General features: G+C 41.4%; 1 protein-coding gene across 18 annotated transcripts in view; it reads left to right on the plus strand.

Annotated features, from left to right (window-relative positions):
- The window catches only part of ADGRL3 (adhesion G protein-coupled receptor L3), an 815,007-nt gene that overhangs the window by 782,001 nt on the left and 10,614 nt on the right, over positions 1–22,392 (plus strand). For 5 of the 18 annotated variants that reach the window (XM_084625882.1, XM_084625896.1, XM_084625893.1 and 2 more), the window contains 2 exons: positions 925–942; positions 3,453–6,028. The exons of 1 other annotated variant lie outside the window; for it this stretch is intronic. In XM_084625882.1, coding sequence (XP_084482008.1) covers positions 925–942; positions 3,453–4,255 — 821 coding nt within the window. In that variant the 3' untranslated portion in view covers positions 4,256–6,028. Of the gene's footprint in view, positions 1–924; positions 977–3,452; positions 6,031–22,392 lie in introns of those variants that run through there. 12 more of the 18 variants (XM_084625888.1, XM_084625889.1, XM_084625890.1 and 9 more) reach the window with 7 other exon arrangements.

The raw sequence follows: 22,392 nt of genomic DNA on the forward strand, positions 1-22,392 counted from the left end.
ACCAATGGAAAGACCCTTCAGGTCAGGCCTTAGAAGTCAGTGGTGACACGCTTGATTCCTTTGATGGGATGGGTTTGGCCAATAAGGAGTGAATAAGGTAGTAGTTGAGAAATTGTGGGGTTTGCTGAACCATAGAGGTTGCCACAATTTGGACCTGAGAGAGGAGGTGTTTTCACTGGATAGGCTGAAATCAATTCAAGTCTTGGATAAATGATGGGTGTTTTACAACAGCTTTCGTGAAAGATTATTTTAATAGAAGAAGGAAATAAGATAACATAAATGAGGTGTGCCACAAACCAATACAAAATGGGAAATTGAAAGTTAACACTTCATCCTCATCTTTGGTGTGTTTGGTTTAAAAACAAAAGCAAATAAATAAATAAATGCTTCATTGCAAAAGATTTTAAAATGCCAGCACCCCTTGGTTGAGCAAAACCCCCACAGTAACAAAACAGTGTGCAAAAGATGGAAGACACAACAGTTTAACAAGGAAATGGGTTTCAGTGTTAACTGCTGGGGTGGTTATAACTAACAGTAAGTAAAGACATTCATTCTAATGACACTAAAGGTGTCTGCCTTTCTGAGTTGGGATTGCCAGTTTAAACTTTACATTTCCAGATGTTTATTCTTGATTTGTGTTGCACCCTAAAAATGTAAACTGAGATAAAAAAAAATCAAAAAGAGATCTTTTTTAAAAGTAACGTGTTTATTATTGTGCTTAAAACATTCTTTTTTGTCTAAAATGTCAGTATTTTAACCTGAAATAAACCATGTAACAGATTCATGTATTCTGGGCAGTGGAAATTATTTCTGTTAACTCTTTTTTCTGCATATCATCAATTTGCTTTTTACTCATGTTTCTCCTACTGTCGCTGTAAGCTTACTTGTTGTTTTTTCTTTCCTTTTCTTCATGCTGTCGTTTAGAGCCCTACAGAGAGACAAGTATGGGAGTAAAGCTAAACATTGCATATCAAATGTAATTTTTTTAGTTCACTTTTATTGCATCACATATAGATGATGTAGTTATTTAAAAACAGTTCATCTCTCACAATTCTGAAAACAAAAGAATTAAAACCATATGGATTAATATATATAGATATTATATATATTGATACAGATTAGATGCTTTTGTTGTCTATTTCCTTTTTTGTGTCATTTACCCAACATAGGTTCTAAGTCTCATGTAACTACATGTGTGTTACATTGTTTTAAATTAAACATTTTTATTTGCAAAGTCATAAACCTTTTATCAGTTTATATGGCATATTTCATTATGAAACTTACTCTATTTCAAATGCAATGCATCCATGTTATTTTCCTACAGAATCTTCCAGCCTCCAATTCTATGCATTGGCAGCAGAAATAACAAGCAGTGTCTCAATGCATAAGTTACTCAGCCATGACCATCAAGAGACACTGTAGTAACAATCACTCATTACATACAGTCCTTTAAAAATATTTGCTTTTTATTTTCCTTAAACGTTGTGGATCATTTACGGAGACCTTCTAACATGAAAATAAATGGCTTTGTTCTATGTCTGTGATGGCTAGTTTATTTTATGCATAACTTTCCTTGTTTGTTTGGAAATACATGATACAACAATATACCGTATGCACCAGAAATCCAAAATAGGGATGACATATTCAGGACATTTCACTCAAAAAAAGAACACAGTCTGCAGTAGCACTTTCCAGTCTTAGATAACTATATTGTAAGTACTGCATCACAGATATAGACTGAACCCGATATTTTCAGAAGGTAGACTAGCAGTGTATTAAGAGTTTTTCTTGCTGATGTGAATGACCGTTAATCTTTGTTGTCAACACAGAGCTGCTCTAACCCACCACTGCTGGTTCAGTGTTGTCTGGGATTTTTGGCAGCATCTGAATGCACTAACTAAAAAAACACATGGAAAGTTTCATACAGTCTCATATTGGGTGTTCATTCTAGTGACCACAATAGTCATTAGCATGATAGCTTAACATGCCAGGACCTGATTCTCCTCTCACTGAAATTGGATTTACTCCACTGGCTTCAAAGCAGTTACTCTTTATCTACGCTGGTGTAAGTGAGTGAAGATTCAAGCCCCTGGGTTTTTTTTACAGTGTTAGTAGGTTTATGAAAATTTGTATTGTTAATTAAATAGTTTCAACAAAACCAGCTCATTCCTAGAAGGCACTGGCCTCGTTTCTGCAGTTATATATGTATTTTTTCCTGTTGTAGGTCAGAATTCCTAACATTAGAGGGATACATTTTCAAAATGGCAGGCAAGCTTATAACTGGCTGACTCATGCAAACGTGACTAAATACCCAAGCAGCCTTGATGAAAATGCACCCCATCAAATCTACAGTGCCCATAATCCCTACAGCATGCACTGTCCCTGCTATTGAACAAAGCTACCTAATGAAAAAGTGAAACTCAGAAGCAGCTTTTGAAAGAATATAGTATATGGAGCTTAGCAATAACAACACTCACAGAACTGTAATCCCTAGCATATGACTATGATATAAAATTCACAGCACAGCATCATGCAAATAATTTTGGCCATGCCCTTGTTACAGAAGGGATGTGATGTATAATTTCTTTGCAAACATGTCTCAAAGATAGAAACTGATATAAAAAATCAAACACCGATACACAAGCTAGTCACCATGAAGCAAAAATTATAAATTATATCCATACAACCCCATTGCATCAAGAGGAGTCACATAGGTGTAAGGAAGATAAGAATATCCCCCCAAGAGCTCATGTATGCAATCGGTTTCCTAAACCATGATTTGGGAATGGGATAGCTACACTGTAAATACAGGTCCTCCTATTATGAAATCAGTGGGGCTAGGACAATTTATACCAGTTGAACATCTGCCCCATAGATTTCTTAGTTTTAAGTAGGGTGACCATGTGTCCCATTTTTAAAGGGACAGTCCCATTTTTGGAGACTTTTTCTTATATAGGTGCCTATTTCCCCCTCCCCCCCCCTTCCTCCCCACACACACACACCCTGTCCCGTTTTTTCACAGTTGCTGTCTGGTCACCTGAGTTTTAAGGAACATATAAAAGAAACTGAGATAGCATTTGGGAGCAGCTATGTGTGATATGAACAGGAGCTATTTGGAGAGGGGCTGTTCCTTCTTATAAGCTACTGACAAATCAAGTGCAATACCTGATACCAGACATCATTTTCAGTGGAAAAACCTTAATCTTATTAGCTAGCGCTCTTGTTCCCGTGTAAAAGATTATTAAGCTTTTTTGTTTATTCCATAACGCTACGATTGTTATCAAACCCAATCTAACTTTTGATTTTGTTTGATATCTATTTTTACACAGCTGCTGTGTTAATGTAGCAACACAGCGCAGCATTGATTGATTAAGAAAATGTGATGTTTGTGCGAATCCTGCGCGAATGTCCTGTTTTGCCCAAGTCACCCTCTCTTGTGTGATGTTTTTCAGAGGGGCTTCTGAACAATGCCAGGGATACAAGTGTCATGGATACTCTACCACTGAATGGTAACCACGGCAACAGCTACAGCATCGCCAGCGGCGAGTACCTGAGCAACTGTGTGCAAATCATTGACCGTGGGTATAATAACCACACCGAGACTGCCCTAGAGAAAAAGATCCTGAAGGAACTCACCTCCAACTACATCCCTTCCTATCTGAACAACCACGAGCGCTCCAGCGAACAGAACAGGAACCTGGTGAACAAACTCGTCAACAACATCGGCAGCGCGACCGAGGACAACGCCATCGTCCTCGACGACGCCACCTCCTTCAACCACGAGGAGAGCCTGGGCCTGGAACTCATCCACGAAGAGTCCGACGCCCCCTTGCTGCCGCCAAGGGTTTATTCCGCCGAGAACCACCAGCCGCACCACTACACCAGGAGACGGATCCCGCAAGACAACAGTGAGAGCTTTTTCCCCTTGCTAACCAACGAGCACACAGAAGACCACCAGTCACCCAACAGGGATTCTCTGTATACCAGCATGCCTGCACTGGCTGGCATGCCCGTCACAGAAAGCGTTACCACCAGCACCCAGACCGACCCCCCCACGGCCAAAACTGGTGATGCCGACGATGTGTACTACAAAAGCATGCCAAATCTAGGCTCCAGGAACCACGTCCATCAGCTACACACTTACTACCAGCTGGGGCGAGGGAGCAGTGATGGTTTTATAGTCCCACCGAGCAAAGACGGGACTTCCCCTGAAGGGAGTTCCAAAGGACCTGCTCACTTGGTCACTAGTCTATAGAAGATTAAGCAAAAATGTAAAACAACCAACATCCCCTCCCTCTTGTCCCTAACACCTGGTTTACTGTTCTGAGTTAATACAAGCAGTGGTAATATTGTGTGTACTCCTACATCTTCGTGCTGTTCTAAAAAACAAACAAACGGTCAGACTTTTTTTTTTACTGGAATTTTTAGGCCAGCCCGGGGAGAAGAATAACTCATGAAATTCCACCCCTTTCCTCCCCTCCCTCTCTCAGACAGACTTCATTATGTTAATGAAAGAGATACAACAGATAATGGCACACTTCGTGGCCTTCTCAAGTTATGCTGTGTTTGTTTAAACATCCTTGATGCTCTGTTGCTATTATTACTGAGGACCTGATTTAAAAAAAAAGAAAAGGCCAAAACGTGCATTTGAAACTAGTAGTCATGACGCATCTCGGTGGGAGTGCTGCACAAAGAACAAACAACAACAAAAAATAGCAAACCTGTTTATTATGAATCTGTATCACATAATGGTTTTTGGTCACTCACAACTTGATTTAACTGCAGCGCGCTTAGCTGTGGGAGCAAACAAAACAAAATCTAATGAAATGGAAGGGAATTCTAGAATTATATATGCTACACGCATATTTTATGTTTTGCTGTATTAACTGATAAAAAAAACTAATGGCAGAAAAAAAATTGAACAATTTCTATGTAATGTACAGATACTAGCATTGCACATATAGTCTGCTTTTTGTTCCTCCAGAACTTGCGTCCCTGTTAATGTAGTGGAAGAAAAAAAAAAACTTTTTCTGTTGTGCTGGTCTTGCAAATTTGTCTACCAGTAGGAGCAAGGTTTTTCATAAATCCTTTTTTGCCATTTTATTCTTTAAAAATGTCACTGGGCAAAAAAAAAAAAAACACAAAAAAACAAAACAAAAAAGTCACTCTCTAAGGCTCGTATTCTAGTAATACGATCACAAATTCTTTCCAACCGATGGAATTTTCTTTTCTCATGCTTTCTCTTTCTTCAGTCGGTGTATTGCCAACAGAAATTTTGCAGATTAGAGCAGGGCAAACTTTATGTTTACAGTGCACAACTGATAATAATAATAATAATAATAATAATATGAAGCATATTTGGCAAGCCGTCCCTCACCCAGGCAGTAGGCACGGTACTAGAAGCCAAGAGATCTCTTATAGTTATAGCTGGGCTTCTGCATGTGAAAACAATATCCCTGTAGGAGTTAAGAGTCTTCAGGCCTCAGTCTGGTTCCCGATCTAGGCACTTGTACTGCAGTGGTTAAAAAAAAGAAATTTGACTGTCTTTTAACAAGAATCTGAAAACCAACTATTTTGAAGTGATTAAAAAAATCCTCTGTTCGTTATTTTCCTAACAGGGAATTTATTTATTTGACAGGATTTGAAGTAATGTAGGCTTTCCGGAGGTAAATTAGCAGCACAGATTATAATTTTTTTTTAATTTATGATCCATTTTGTATGGTCTCAAAGTTGAATGACCTCATTACTAATATTTGTTGTAAAAGTGAAACTTGTTTGCCAACCAATAAACAACTGATTAAGATTTAGAAGATACTGTATGTACTGTACGACTAATCTTTCTCTTCATTTTTCTCTCCCTTCCTGTCTTCAGTGCAAGAGTTTTGATTCCTTTAGGCCACGGGTGAGCAGGGGCCAAGGAAGGGAGCCTTAGATGGATAACTTAAGCACAAAAATTATATAGCTATGGCTGACTGGAAGGATATAGAAAATCAAACTAGGTGTACTTTGTCTTGGGGTAGGGATGAAATGAAGTGAACTTGCTTTTTAGAAGGTCACTGCATAGGTCTAGTGGGTTTCTACTGTATAAACTAGCCTATGACATGAAGATAATTTAAGTGCAGTATTTCATGTGTTGTACCTTTTTAGCACTGTAATATCCATTATATCTTTTTGGTACTTCAGTTCTTCTGATGTTACAATCCATTGGTAGCGTGGCAAAGAGCAAAACAAGTCCACATTAGGTCTCCCTAGCCACCATTTGTGGTCTTTATATTTTAATGGTGTGGACCAGTGAGAAACAAGTTGTCTAAAAAAGAACCACTGGATCATCCCAACTATTCCATGGTCAATTTCAAGCCACTTTACAGAGACCTCCAGTTTCTAACAGGAGCTTGATGGTTCCTCCGAGTATTTAACCGGGAAGACATACATAAATTACTTTCCTAATCTGGGATGTCTCCTTTATATGTGTTGTTTGCCATACCAAACTCTCCTTGAAGTTCATTTTTTACTAGAGCACAATTATATAACTTTCCCAGAGATAAAATGTGCAGTTTAGAAAAATCAACAAAATAGAACAGGAAGATTGACAACAAAAATAAGTGCCTCAGGGCACACTCAATACTGATATAAAGTGACTTAGATGCTAATTCTCGTAGAGCCTTTGTGCCTCGGTCTGTCAAGGTCTGGTCCTGCTTCCATGCAAGTCAGTGGCAAAACTCCAACTAACTTTAGTTAGAGAAGAAGGATTTGGGGTGGGTAGGTGATGTCTCTATTATTGCATGCTTTCCCCGTTTGAAGAACAAAATACGTTGGCTACACAGTTATTGACTTTAGGCCACATTCTGTTATCTGTTACTCACCTTGAGTGGTACTTTATTCTGCAGGCAGCCATCCTGACTTCAGTGGCATTACTCCTGAAATAAAGTACTAATCAACATTTAAGGGTATTAGAATCTGGCCCCGAGAAATCACAAACAACGGAACACCACACACTGCTAGTTATCTGGATGAATTCTGCTAGCCACTTATTCAGACTGGAAATATGTGTTGAAGGGAACCCCATTTTTGAATGTAGGAGGTAGCCACAGAGAGCTGGCTGCAGATGCTAGATTTTACACTCAAGAACACGCAGCATTCTACTTCAATGCCTAGCCATTGGGAACAAGTTGTCTTTGTAGCACTGTGAGAAACACTTACAACCCTTGGTTGTAACTCTTGGTCTTGATGCTGTCAGCCTGATGCCCTAAAACTTCCTGCCCTTTTTATTATTATGGGGTCAGTGTGATTGAGACAAATGGCATGCTGTAGATTTACGCATGCAAAGCAAAGACAATTTCAGATTCTCTATGGACATAACTTCAGTGCAGCGAGTCAAGTGGACACTGCTGATGTTCTACTATACTTTAATTATATATATTGTTGAGAAGGACAAAACCTTCAACAGCAATAGACTCCCAAAATGCTTGTAGAGGGACATGGCAGAATTAAATCCAGGCAGAGGGTAAGTTCTTTCACAGTGAATGTTGTCATAATAAAAGGCCAGTGACTGATAAAGGTGGCGTTTACTGGTGTGCCTGATGTAGAACAAGAGCTCTTTTATGGTTGATACATTGGTGAATCAATGTATCCTAGTGAAAGTTATCCTTGTGGTGTTGGCACGGTCATGGTCTCCCTACCTTATCCATTCCACTGCCCATTTATTGAGGAGTCAACAGGCTTCCTTCCCCTCACCTCTCTTATTTTCCCTACATTTGTCAATCCATGCTCTCTCCTCCAACTTCCCTCACTTCTGAACTCTCTGGGTGCAGGAGACGCTTCATTTTACACCTGTCTATTTTCATCCCATGCCAATCCTGCATTACAATATCCATTCTTATTGCAACATACAGACATCAAAAAGGTTGACTCACAAAACCGAGGGGATAAAAATGCTATTTATGTTAATGAAATTAATCCAATGTAGTTTTCACAGAATCACAGAAACTTAGGCTGGAAGGGGACCTTCATTCCCCCACCACTTAGGCAGGACTAAGTAAACCTAGACCATCCCTGATGGGTGTTTGTCCAAACTGTTCTTAAAAACCTCCATTGATGGGGATTCCACAACCTCCCTTGGAAGCCTGTTCCAGAGCTGAACTACCCTGAGAGTTAGCAAGTTTTTCCTAATATCTAACCTGTATCTCTCATGCTGCAGATTAAGCCCGTTACATCCAATCCTACCTCCAGTGATCATGGAGAACAACTGATCACCATCCTCTTTGTAACAGCCCTTAATATAGTTGACAACTGTTAGGAGGTCCCCCCTCAGACTTCTTTTCTCAGGACTGAACGTGCCCAGTTTTAAGCCTTTGTTGCTTGGTTTTATTTCTCGCCCTTTACTTTAAGGCATGGTCCCATGTTGTGTCAACCATCTGGACACTGGCATGGTGAAGGCTACTCTATGCTGACCTGTAGTCGCAAGACAGTGGATTCTACTGTGTCAATGAGTACCGATTTTAACTGAGCTACAATGTATTGATGTCATCTGCATAATCTGCAGTACATAAAATTGAACTCTGAAGTTCATGAATTTAGTCCTTGAAGTCTGAAATTTTCTGCATGTAGCAGTGAGAAAGTCAAAGCTTATCAGAATATTTCTAAAACAAAAAACATCTGGAAAGCACAGCAGATAAGAATAACTGAAGTGTGTGTTTAGGGCGGGGTGTGCACACAAGCATGCCTATGAGAGAGACAGCATAGTCAGCAGCAGTGAATGCTATAGTTACAGCTATAAATTCGTTTATATTTTAACATGCTCAGAACTTTCCAAAACAGAAAGCTTTGAGGGCTGAAATGTGTATGCTTTGCCTATACTGGAAGGAATTTTGTTCCCCAAGGCTCTGAAATATGTCATCTGCCTTTTTGATTTACGGGGAAATGAAAAAATAAATACATCTTTCCCACCTAAAAATATCTTGATCACACTTAAAGAGGAAAAAAAGGAGGGGCTCAGGCTTCAACAAAAAATGGATAAATGGATGGACGCTTCCACTTTTTGAAAATTTTGGTCTGAAGTTAGGTTCCTAAATCCACTTTTAGGTATCTGAATAAGTGGCCTGATTTTCAACGGTAGCTGAATTCAGTGGTGCTGCTGATGGCTCTGCACCTTTTGGAAACTAGACCTCTTATTTAGGTGCCTAACTTCAGACATCCTTTTTGGAAAAATCTTGTTCACAATCCTTCCCTGGAGTGCTTACTTTGCCTGGAATGGAGGAAGAATGAAAAGCATGATATGATGTCTACTTTGTGATTTTAGACAGCCCTTGCAACAGGCAGTGGGTAAGCTGCATTCCCCAGGAATAGCCTAGGAGGTGCTGTGACGCAAAGATCCAGTGTTTCCTTTGCTCCCTGTAATTTTCTACTAGGCTGCATGCTAGAGGACTGAACCAAGACTCCACCCATTTCCCATCCCTCCCAACCAAACTTCTCTGATAGGGAAGCAATGTGTAGACAGCAATGACTTCCACGTACTTCTTTGTGTGGGCATGTTGCCAGCTAAGCTATAGGTAATTGCAGTGACAGCTCGCTGGCACTCACTAAGATTTCAGCAGTTTTATGAAGCCCTTCTGTCTATAGGCTGACTGCAGATTGTCTCTGTCCGGCCTGTTCGGCATCAAGGCTGCTGCAGGGACAGTTTGCATTAGAGAGATTGTGAAAATCTGGAACTCTAGAGGAAAAATTAAAAGAGGCTGTCAAGAGCTTTTATAAATATTTTACTGTCTGTTCTCCTCCTCTCTGTCAGGGCTGTCTCTAAAAAGCATCCGGCAGCACTGGCTTCTAAATGTCTCTTCTGCAGCTGGGGATCAGCAGTATGCAGCAGTAGTATGGCTCCATCCCCTCTTCCTGTCAGAGCACCCCTAAACTGCAGCCAGGAAGGGGCAGAGGTGTAGAATTTACTGTGCTGGGCCTATGCCACCAGGCCAAACCCCAGGCGGCTGCCTAAACTGTCCAAAGCAGGAGGGCTGGGGGCCAGGATCTGGCCCTAAATAACGTAATGTACAGATGCTTATGTAAAAATAGCACCACTATGTACTGTTACTGGAAACTGAATTGCAACTGCCAAGCTTTGCAATTGTAATAGTGCATCCTTAACGTAGCAGTCAAACCGTGTTTTTGCATCACACACACCTGCGCAGAACAGCATACACAAAACAGAAGACCCTGCAGACTTCCACAAGCAACAGGACTGAAAAGATATCTTACCGTACTAAAAACTGGCTATGGAGACCCTAAGAGCACACAAGCTTGAACTGCGATCACTGCTAGTGTCCCTCCTCCGTGAAAAATAACTGAAAAGGGGGCAAGCTCATATTTGCTTTTAGCTATTTAACCTCACTTAATGCCGATTTTGGTTAGTGACTATTGCAGGGATGAAATGTTATGAGATATTAATAAGCATAGAAGTGTAATGCAGTCTCGGGGTCTTCTTTGTGGTGTAGAATTCTGAACATCCCGTGGCACAAAATTGAAATCAGATAATCTTCCCTTGTTTTGTGAAGCACTCAGTTTTATTTCCTCTGTACTGTTGTTTTGAGTCTTTGAAGTGGAGATCAGCAGAGACAAAATTAACAATAGCTCTGTGATCAGGGAAGCTGTTGACCATTCCTAATACGTCATTGAAGTTAGGTCAGTTTATAGTATTTTCATCTGTAGGAGCAGTTGGTCTGGGATCAAAACAACCAGAGTTTTGCAAACTCCCGCAGCAGTCAGTGAGCCAGATCCCTAGCTGATATATGTCAGCCTAACACTGCTGAAATCAATGTAGGTCCCATTGATTGACACTAGCTGGTTATCTATTTCAAAACTGCTCCACTCCAAAGATTTGGACAAAATGTGATGCACTCTGAGTACACTGTAGGCCTTCTGATACAGTAATCACTACACATGTGGATATCCCTGTGACCTACTCAGGAGCTCTGGGGTGCAGTCATTACAGGATTGGAATCAGAGGCAGTACTCTCAAATGGCTTTGTGTAATTGTGTGTCATATGGAAAAGGGTAAAAATCACTGAAAACAGCTTCCTAGCATGGTCAGGAAAGGTGCTCTTCTAAGCTGTCAGACCCAAGCATCACTCCCTGTATATAACATTTTATTTGTAGGATAAGGAAAATCTGGAATGATAGAGAAAAAAATTAAAAGCACACTGTCAAGAGCTTTTATAAATATTTTACTTTCCATTCTCCTCCTCTCCCTTTTTCCTCCCTCCCACCAATATCAGCTGAGGAGTTTAAAACAGTATTTGTTTCCCTGCATGTCTTGTCATCGTTCATTTGGTTCTTCTTTCCAATATAGCCCGATAGAGCAGCATGCATCTATAGTCTTCATCTTGTCTTCGACCCAATTGTAGACCAGAAAGTAGCTAGCCAGCTAGAAGCCAAACCCAAGTGAGAATACAACGTAAGTGTAGAATAACACGTGTAATGTACACAACTCAGAAGATGTTGCACAAAGCGTCTGGACAGAGCCAATGCCACAATAAGCAGCTGTTAGGGCTGGTTCAAACACATCTGAGACCTCTTCCAAAGCCATTGACTTCCTCCCACAGCCTGGCAACAAGGGAGGTAATTATCTCCTCCTCACCGCCCTCAATTGCTCTGTGATGCCAGCTCTGTGGGGGTGGACAGGGAGAGAATGGGTGATGCATGTGTGTGTGTTTGGGGAGTAGCTAGGGGTACAGTGGATAATATTCACCTGTTGAAAAGGAAGAGGAGGACCCATGATTTGTCCCAGGTGGTGCTGTGACAAAGGGGAGACCACATGGTCCCCAGAGGGTTTGAGTTACAAACCCAGAGGCCTCAGTCAGTACAAAGCAGCTCATATGCCTTGCAGTGCAGCGCTGGTGTCTGAACAGTAACCATCACTCTAGCTGTACTAGGCCATCCAATGGGCTGCCCTATTCAGCTGAAGGTTTGGTACTGGTGTCTGAACAGCCCCTGGTGCCAGTTGCAGACGTCCATGGAAATTTAGTCCCCTGAGGAGGAACAATAAACAGTTTGAGGATCAGTCAACAAAACGTGAACCCAGTGTGTGTGTTGTTATGTACATTCGGAGCATTCTCCTCAGAAATTCCAAGGTTGGAAAATGTTGCACAATAGCCATGGGTTAATAAAGTGAAATGGCTTTTCTTTCAAACATCTGCACTAACCAGGAAACGATGACTGAAGTTCAGAAAAAAGAACCATCAAGTCACCTCTGAGGAGGAGCCAATCAGAAGGAACTTTGCATCTGCCTTCTAATTGGTTCATCAGAAGTGAATAATTGTTTTCACTACTCAGTTGGAATGAGTCGATATAAACTAACTTATATATACAGTCTTCTTGGTTAACGTTACTTCCAAACTGCTGATCTCTGGTCAGGCAAACAGCTGGATCTACAGACTTGCCAAGCGAATGTCTTTAACTAATCAAGAGTCAGAACTTCCTGCTTTTATGTAACAAAATCTTATGGGTTTCTCCACCACTGGAGACTGAGACAGAAAACAGGAAGGAAAAGGTATCTATAGAAGCTATTCATTTTTGGCCAGTCGTAAGAACATATGGATGATAAATGAAACAATATGTATACGCTGTCCTAGGAGACATATTCTATTTAACATGGAAACATTGTAGACTAGCCAAGTTAGTTTTAATTTGGAAACCTTCTGTTTCCAAACTGAAATAGCTGTTACAGGTGCCTGCTACTTATCAGTCATATAATTCATGTACACATTTCAGCTGGTGATATTCTTACCCAAAAACTTGCCAACAAAACATTTTCTTAACTACTAGCAGTTTGCTTGGTTTCCTTTTCCTCTGTGTATATTCTTTTTTGTGTCTATTCCTTAAATGCTCTGTACAATCACATGTAAAACACCCAAGCTAAAAACCTCAATAAAAAAACTCCATAAAGATGAAGCAGTAGGACAGTGCAGTTATTATGAGCTGGAAGCAAAGGGTTGATATTTTGACAGAGCTTTTTAAAAAAGAAAACAGAAAACTCACGAAGCAACCATCATGCTCAATTGATATGCAGGCTAACTCCTCAGCTGGTGTAAATCTGAATAGGCCCATTCAAATCACTGAGTTACAGATCTGGCTGACAACATACTTCTTAAAAGCCAAGTCACTAGTTAAAAGGCCTATTATTTCCCCAACACAAGATAATCTGCCTTTGCTTGATGATCTGCTACTTGGTCTAATTGAAGTCCCCCCCTACAAATAAGCTTTCCCTGCTAAGCAGAGTGGAAGAGACAGGATTTTTGTCCTCATGCTGTGCAGCATTTATGTTGTCTCTCTGTGATCCAATATGTGGTGGTGGTAACACTAGCTTTCTTCACGTCCGTGTCCAGTGGGGGCAATGTATTATTATATGCAGTTCTATGGCTGCGAGAAAAGCTAAGGAATGCCAAGAGAGTAACATTATGCTGCCCATCACATATATAGATTACTCAATATCGTCATATGCCAGTTGTAATCAACTGCATGTTACCCTACAACTCTGAAAAGGTTGTTACCAGCAGCAGGACACTCCATGGGTAAATGATGGCTGTAATAAAGCTGTTTTCAACCTGTCTCCCGCCACTTACCTTTGAGGCATTTACTTCAGCATTTAATTTGGATCCCAGTGGCAGAAAATCTAAATGTCTGCTTCCAAATGCAGCAAGATGTTAACATGCTCTGAAGGCCTTGTATAATGGTTACAACAAAGATCTCACCTACTTCGATGGCTGTGAAACACCATTGGTTTCACTGGAGAAAGCTTTTGGGGAGAGCATCAAGAGATAACAACCAGACCATTCATCAATTGATCCAACAAAAGACTAATGGGAATTTTGAACAAATCCCCTACACGTTAATAATAATAATCCTGGCACATCAATTAAAACTTAGGGTTTTTTCCCTCTTCTAGGAGTAGGGGGAAAATAAGTCCCTTGACTGTAGCTGATTCTTGCTGCGCTTATTACTTTGTCTGGCTAGAATGTGCCAAGAACATTGTTGCTGGTGCCTTCAGTTTCACGGCCCTTTCCATCACATTCAATGGCCAGCTATAAAGAAGTGAGTGCACACTAGAGGCTAGCCTGAGAGAATTAAGAAGATAAGGCTTTATGAGCCAGCACCGAACTCAAATCTTCATTTTAAATGAAATGGGATGGGATAAGGACTCTAGCACCCTGCTTTCCACCACCTTTGCAGCAGGAGAATAGTGGCCCAGCTTCTTTCTGCTGGAGTCCATGCACATGAGTTCTCTGGGGAGAAAAAAGTGAGGGACTAGGGCTCGGTGAATTATTTTTAGCAAATAGTAAAGTGGCTGAAAAATGCATTTTGGAGCCACTGAAACTAATCACGAATCGAGTGAATTAAATTGAATTAAGTGAATAGTTTCAGCCAAAAAAGAAAGATTTTTTTAAAGTCAAAGTGGTTCATTTTGACCATGTTTCAAAATGATATTTTGTTTTGAAATTTAGCTACATTTATTTATCAAAGAAAAATGGTTAAAAAAAATCCAAACATGAAGCAAAAAATGTTTTTGGGTTAAACAAAACATTTTATTTGATCTAAAACAAAAAATATGTTTTGTTTTTCATTTTGGTGAGAAAACCCCAAAAAATTCAATTTCAGTTTGAATTTTTAAATTCTTTTCCCAGATTTTGTGTCCTGCCCCACACAAACAAAAAAACCCCACAATTATTTGCTCACCTCTCACAGTGCTATTTGTTCCACATGTTGGATGCTCTTACCGTAATAAAGTGGGCAATGAAATCTGTGGTGAGCCTAGACATTTGAAGGATTCCCCCTCCATAAAGGGAGGTCCCACCGTAGCAGGGAATACAGGTCCCAAATGCATGTTCTGTATGGAGATATACTTGTAAAAAGGAGGTAAGCAGCTAAAAAGAAAACTGCTGTTAGCTTTTCCCTTCCAGTTTCCACGCTCCATTGCGAAATTATTATAGGGTTGCGACTGCCAACACGTGTTGCCACACAGCATTCCCATATGGTTGGACTAGGAAATAACTGTGTGCTCTCAGAGCCTGTACTGTGGAAACACTTATCAGATGCTGAGATTTTTAAATGGGTAACAAAGAAACGTAAATTAAATGAAGCCTAGTGACCATAGTGAATTCTTAGTTGAATTCACACACAGTTCTTTATGTGTCAAAAATTTTATACAAATATCGACACTTACATAAAACCTTTCCCCAATGAACTCCAAACACTTTACATATGTTCAGGAATTCAGCATTCCCTCAGGAAACTGATGCACTGAAAGTTGTGACCTTCCCAAGTTCAAAGCATGTCAACGGCAGATTCAGGAGTCCTGTGCCATAACCACTAGACCAGTGCACCCTCCTTGTTAGTTTTACTGATAATGGATCAGTTAGATCTGATTTTCAAAAGAGTCCAACACCATTGTTGAGAACCATGAGAAATTTTCCCCATGTCCAGAAAGATCTATGATGCACTGTCCTTGCCCCTTTGGCCAAGGATATCTAATGGGACTCTCTTTGAAACCCAATAACTCTTCAGTGACATGCCTGTGCTACTACAGTGCGGACTGATGAAAGGCACGTTCTTCCTTGGGCCTGAGTATGCTGCGCTCACTTCATCTGTTCCCAGAGGTCATCATCCTACCAGCTTTTGGCTTCTCCAATTGTCTCTTTTTAGGTTGGGGATGTCCACAACTGAACCCCAATGGAGTCCTAGCCAGTACTGAGTAGGGTATGTATGGGACAATGTCACACTGCTAAACCAATCAGTTTGCCTTCAAATTCCCCAGACCATCCTTTGGGGTTCAACTTCCCAACATGTGTTCTCAGCTCTGTATTTGTGCCTTTGATTACTCCATCATCTTGGTCCTTACTGAATCTCCTTTTATACAGGTCAGACTATCCCCAGCTATGCAAACCCATACTGCTTTCTTTTGGAGACTTGCAGTATATAAAGTATGGACTTGATTGCCTGCAGAAATGGTCTGAAACTTACCAAATGAGATTCTTATAAGGACAAAGGTAAAGTGGTTCCACATAAGTTAATTAGTGAAGCCTGTACGCTGAATAGCTTTAGATTCAGATACTGAATATCTAATCTCTGACCTGTTTTTGTATCCATATTACAAGTGATCTAGCTAATCTGTGTTTCTGTAGTTTCCCTAAGAGAATGCCTCAAGGAACTAAATGAAATGTCATAATGATATACTAGGCCCACTGCATTTCCTTGATCCATTCAGCTTATTATCCTAGCGAAGAAAAATAATTCAGGTTAAATCACCATAATTTGTTATTGGCAAACCCATTTCATCGATTACGTCACCTTCTTGTCCCATGGATGCTTACAATGCGACTTCTGTGTTAAGGACCCAATACCGCAGCGCTGCCTTCAATGGAATGACTCAGTTGCACCTGTGGGTGTTGGATTAGGCTCTAATTGTGCTAGAAGTGTACTGAGTATTGATGCTGTCAAGGTTCCTCCCCCACTCTGAACTCTAGGGTACAGATGTGGGGACCTGCATGAAAAACCTCCTAAGCTTACTTTTACCAGCTTAGGTCAAAACTTCCCCAAGGTACAAAATATTCCACCCTTTGTCCTTGCCGCTACCACCACCAAACTAATACTGGTTATTGGGGAAGAGCTGTTTGGATGCGTCTTTCCCTCCAAAATACTTCCCTAAACCTTGCACCCCACTTCCTGGACAAGGTTTGGTAAAAAGCCTCACCAATTTGCCAAGGTGACTACAGACCCAGACCCTTGGATCTTAAGAACAATGAACAATCCTCCCAACACTTGCACCCCCCCTTTCCTGGGAAATGTTGGATAAAAAGCCTCACCAATTTGCATAGGTGACCACAGACCCAAACCCTTGGATCTGAGATCAATGAAAAAAGCATTCAGTTTTCTTACAAGAAGACTTTTAATAAAAATAGAAGTAAATAGAAATAAAGAAATCCCCCCTGTAAAATCAGGATGGTAAATATCTTACAGGGTAATTAGATTAAAAAACATAGAGAACCCCTCTAGGCAAAACCTTAACTTACAAAAAAGATACACAGACAGAAATAGTTATTCTATTCAGCACAATTCTTTTCTCAGCCATTTAAAGAAATCATAATCTAACACATACCTAGCTAGATTACTTACTAAAAGTTCTAAGACTCCATTCCTGGCAGAAACCAGCATATAGACAGACACACAGACCCTTTGTTTCTCTCCCTCCTCCCAGCTTTTGAAAGTATCTCGTCTCCTCATTGGTCATTTTGGTCAGGTGCCAGCGAGGTTACCTTTAGCTTCTTAACCCTTTACAGGTGAGAGGAGCTTTCCCCTGGCCAGGAGGGATTTCAAAGGGGTTTACCCTTCCCTTTATATTTATGACAGATGCTAAGCAGAAATGAGTGCAGTTCACTCGTTCTGTGCTTCCTCTCTCTCTCTCTCTCTCTCTCTCAAAAAAAGGCTCCGTGTTTTCCCTTTTCCAGCCTTCTGTGGACCTCATCTCTCCCCTATGAGAGCCAGTGTTTCCATATTCATTCTGTTGGGCGCTTTAGCACTCTAGGCTGAACTTCACTGGCTGTCTGATGAGCTGAATATTTTCCAGTAGTTCGTCTTTAGCCTATTTGCTGCCTGGTAACCTCTCTGTTTCCTCATTAACTACGATTGCATTAAGCTGTGAGTTGCTTCTTAAGTGAAGTCTGCACCAAAGTAGCTATGAGCCATTTCATCTGTCTCCCTGACATCTGTTGTTTGCTCTTCCTGCCTGTTAAATACACAACTACATTTTGTTTAGTCATCTCCACAGCCTCTCATGTACCTGTACACGTCCTTGTTCCCTTTTACTGCCTTTGCTCCTACAGGTCCTTAATATCTTCTTATACATCCTCCTCTTTCCCCTGGTAATTTCCCCTTCTTCCCATGTTACCGGTTATCTCTTTTTGCTCTAAATAATTTCAAAATGTCTGCTTTGCTAATTGCTCTAGCAATTGACTGGGCATAGAAATTAAACATACTGGCCTGTAATTCCCTCATGTTCCCCTTTTACCCTGCCAAAGATGGAAAGCTCAATTAATACTTCAGTTCAGTACTGTTAAAGAGGATGACCCAGTGGCTTATTAGAATGCTTATTTCTGATTTTCTAATGGCTGTCCTATAATTAAACAGGATAAAAATAAAAGAAATCAATAAAATATTTATCAAATGGAGAATCGCTATATCAATTCTTATCTTGATGCTTGCAGATGGAAGGAATTATGGATTCACTATAGCAGCACTCCCAATACCTCCTGAGTGCTAAAGAGACGTTTCATTTAGTGAACATCAGCAAGAGGACAGCAGCGTTTTAGGAACCCACAACAATGTCCTGTACCTAGCCATCCAGGTAGCTTAGTCTACAGTCAGCTTTACCTGGGAATTCACCTTTGTTATGTTCATGCTATACACAGAGAGAAGTTAGATTAAAACATCAAGTACTCTTGTTGGAAGGTTGCACCAGAACACTGCTTATATTCTTAGAATTCAGAATTAAAATACTCAGTCAGCAAAACACAGAGAGAGACAAAGCAGGCTGCTCCCTAAGGCAGAGAGCCCAAGTCACTACACCTTGTGTTAGCCTGGCTGTTTCTAGACTGCCACTGAATGTACCCTTCACTACAACGTCCCTTAGTCTGCGTGAGGGACCAGGAATCCCTGCTCTTAAAGTGATAACTTGCAATTCCAATACAATCCTCAATACACCTTGCTGGATCAAAAGACTTCCTTTGAGTTTTGGAGCATTTGGTAGCATCAAGCTTTCCAGCCTGGTTGGACAGAATCCTGGCATTATTCTTCATAAGATTTGTGGCCCAATCTGCAAAACCATATGCATGTATGCAATGCCATTGATGTCAATGAGATACTGAAGTAAGTAAGGACTTCCTGAATGACCAATGGTTTGAAGGATCATCCTTCAGTTTTCTGTGTGAGCCAAACATGCAGCTTCTCAGGTTTCCAGTTGCCTCCCCAGTCTGATTCTAGACAACACCTGTATTCTCTTTCTTAAAAAAAATACATTTATTTTCATTGGTTCCACATCACAAGTGATTTATTGCGGGGCTCTCCCTCTTCTTTGCTTAAGACAGCAAGTTATCAGAGAATTATATCACTTCCTTTCTCGTGTTCCCTCCCTCTCTTCTATTTAATAGTAGATCTAGCTTATTAACCACTTCTGTCAGCTTCAATACTACCTTTACTGCCATTGGTCTTCCTGTCCATTTCGGTAGACTCACTGATTGATGACAAAAAGGCACTGCTTCCCAGAGGGAAGATTGTCTAGGACATGTGACTGCATGGGGTCCTAACCTATGCCATTGGAAATGCTGGCCATGAAGACTGCTGACATATGGCGTGAGTCATGTGTACTCTTTCCTAGGAATTGAAAAAATAAATAAAACTAGACAGGAAAAACAATCACCTTTCAGTGACACTAGTGTAAATCTAGAATAACTCCACTGGAGTTCCTTTGGATGTGTGTGATAAAAAACAAAGTGGAAGCTGGGTCAAAGTGTTGAACACTTAGCTGTTCTGAGTCATCTAGGTGAAGAATCTCAAGACTCGGTGCCTAAAGTTAGGCTTCTAAGTCCACACTGAGGCACTTAAATGGGCTGATTTTCAAAAGTGCTGAGCCCCCCGTAGCTCCCATTGGCTTCAAAGGGAGCTGCTGGGTGTGCATCTGGAAAAAAAAACAGGCCACTTATTTAGGTGCTGAAATGTAGCCATAGAAGCCTACTTCTGGGTACCCATTTGTGAAAATCTTGGTCCTAGTAGTGTTTTGCATCCAGGATCCAACTCCCTTCTCATGTGAGAAACTATAAAAACAAATAAACCCAGAAGTCAAGTCAGCACTAGCTGAACATTCATCTGTCAAAGTGAGAAGAGATTCCAGGTAAGTAGCATTTTTGTTTGGCCTTGTGACAGGGCATGCTTGCCCCTCACTGATCCTGCAGGGGTTAACTCCACCTTATGGGCCGAGGAGGCCACACCCACCCGGCCCTGCTGGGCATGCTCCGGCTGCAAACCAAGTATAAAAGGGAACAGCTGGGCTCAGTTCAGACTGACCACCAAGGAGGTAGGACATACATTGCAGGGAGCTGCTGAAGCCCCAGACCACAGGAGCCAAAGGCTAGGAGACACCAGTGGATATCCAGGTACCTGTAGACACCCGAGAGAGGTCAGAGCCACTGGCAGCGGCACAGGCCAAAGAACCCGGAGATGCAGTAGGAAGTGGCCCAGGGGAACTAGACAGTGGACCAATTATAGAACCAGGCATTAAGTCAGTGTGTTTCGGTCAGATCCCCAGGGACTTAGTGGTGAGCACACTTGCCACTGACAAGGCCCTGGGCTGGGACCTGGTGAAGTAGGGAGGGCCCAGGTCCCCCTACTTCGTCGACCCTGATTGGCCACTAGGCCACACAGCCCTCGGAAAGAGGGCAGCCTTATCGACTCTGGCCACCTGCAGAGAAAGGGCAGCTATATTTGACACTGGCCACTGGACCACACAGCCCTGAGAGAGGGCAGCCACATTGACTTTGGCCCCTAGGCTACACTACCCTGAGACGAAAGGGCGATTGCGCAGGCATCATGGGGCTATAATAACCCTTACCTTGTCCCACATGCTTGCCACATGGCAGATCTCAAAAATTCTTCCCAAATGTATTGCTTTTACTTTTTAGTGCACATATATTGCATAGTACGTACATTTTCGAGCAAACGTATTTCTGCATATGCTCTTACACTTATTTGTCTAAATTTTGGATGGTTTATGAACATCAGCGTCCACAAAATGTTGGCCCACCTGGCGTTATTAATTGGCCTTTTTTTTTTTTTTGCTGCCTAATTATCAGTCATAATCACTGGCTTCAATACCAACCAACATTTCTCTGTGAAGACATTAAAATATGTAAAATATATTGGCTGCTCCAGTTCAGCTAATGAGATTTACCCCTTTTGAGTGAAATCAACTAGATCAAAGTAAAACCGTAGTACCTTAGAATTAAAATATAGTCTTTCGTATTCTAGCATTATAGAAAGGTTTTCAGCATGTGACTTCCCATAATGCTTGATCATTCTGTTTCAGTCACAGTTTTGTTCAGTGAAGGGACAGAGTTCACTACCTAGGGGTTCACGTCAAGCACTCACTGAGCCCAAACTAGCCCAGTTTTCAGAGCTATATCCTAAATTTCAGTCATTTAACTACTGTCTTGGCTTGCAGTCTGAATCATTACAATACTGCTTAAGTAGTTAGCATTTCAAATTCTGAAGCAAGCATATCTCAAAGGCTGCATAATAGCATGAAAAAATAATTAAAGCCAGTGAGGCCATCAGTGGTATTGAACAAAACTATTTTCCCTGGAAGATAAAAGGGTAGCAATCATACTGTTTCTTTATCAGGATGCGCAGTGACTACTGCAATGTAAAATAGCTGCAAGTGTGGCCCAATGGAGGCACATTGCTACAATTCATATATTTATATAAAAGGGTCATTCTGTAAGTGGCTGTTGATACCAGCTGGAGACAATGTGTCATACTGAACAGCATTGACATTTTGCACCTAGGCATTTTAGCTGACAACAGTTCAGGGCTATAGTTGGCCTTGACAAGCACAGCACTACAAGGGGGAACAATGCAACCTGCAGTGCTAGGGGAGAGGGAAATAAATGAGAAAATGCATTCCCCTGTTATAAAAAGAAATCCCAAGAATGCAGGTGCAGCTAAATGGGGAAGCATGGCTCCACAGGTAGCAACAAGGTGACATCTAGCTTCCTAAACCAAGGTGCGATACCCTTAACCAGCTGGATGTTTAACTCTCTTAGAGCTCTGGGTTTGCCAGCAGCCGGAGGGTGGGAGAGGAGTTAGTGTGTTGTGTGCAGTGATTTTTATGTGTCTCTTGCCTAGTTCTGTTCTCATGCCCCTGAGGAAGTCAGATACGTTACTGAGGTTTTCTGCCATGCAGAACTCTGAGGAAACCTCAGGGAAGGCTTGGAAGGAGGGAAAGGAAAAGGGGGTCAGTCCTTTCCCCAAAGCCTGGGGATGCGCCAAGATCTGGATGGATCTGGGGGGGCTCTGCCAGATGCAGAGCTGAAGGGATGAAGGACATGTGCCACTCACCTCAGCTTCAGGCAATGTGACCCCCACTGGAGACACTCTGCCATTGAAGGAGTCATTAGACAGGCAACAAAGACTCTCTCTTGAAATACCACTAGCCCATTGAAGACCTCGAACAGTGTAAGTTCCCTCCTACCACTATAAAGCTCAACCCACCCTCCCCAAACACTGCTCCCTTGTCCCACAAACCCCTCATCCTGCCCTCTCCTACCCCACCCCTCACTTCACAAACACCCCCTCCCTCATCCT

Source organism: Lepidochelys olivacea (assembly GCF_965140295.1).
Source record: "Lepidochelys olivacea isolate rLepOli2 genome assembly, chromosome: 4".
NCBI classification, from domain to species: Eukaryota; Metazoa; Chordata; order Testudines; family Cheloniidae; genus Lepidochelys; species Lepidochelys olivacea.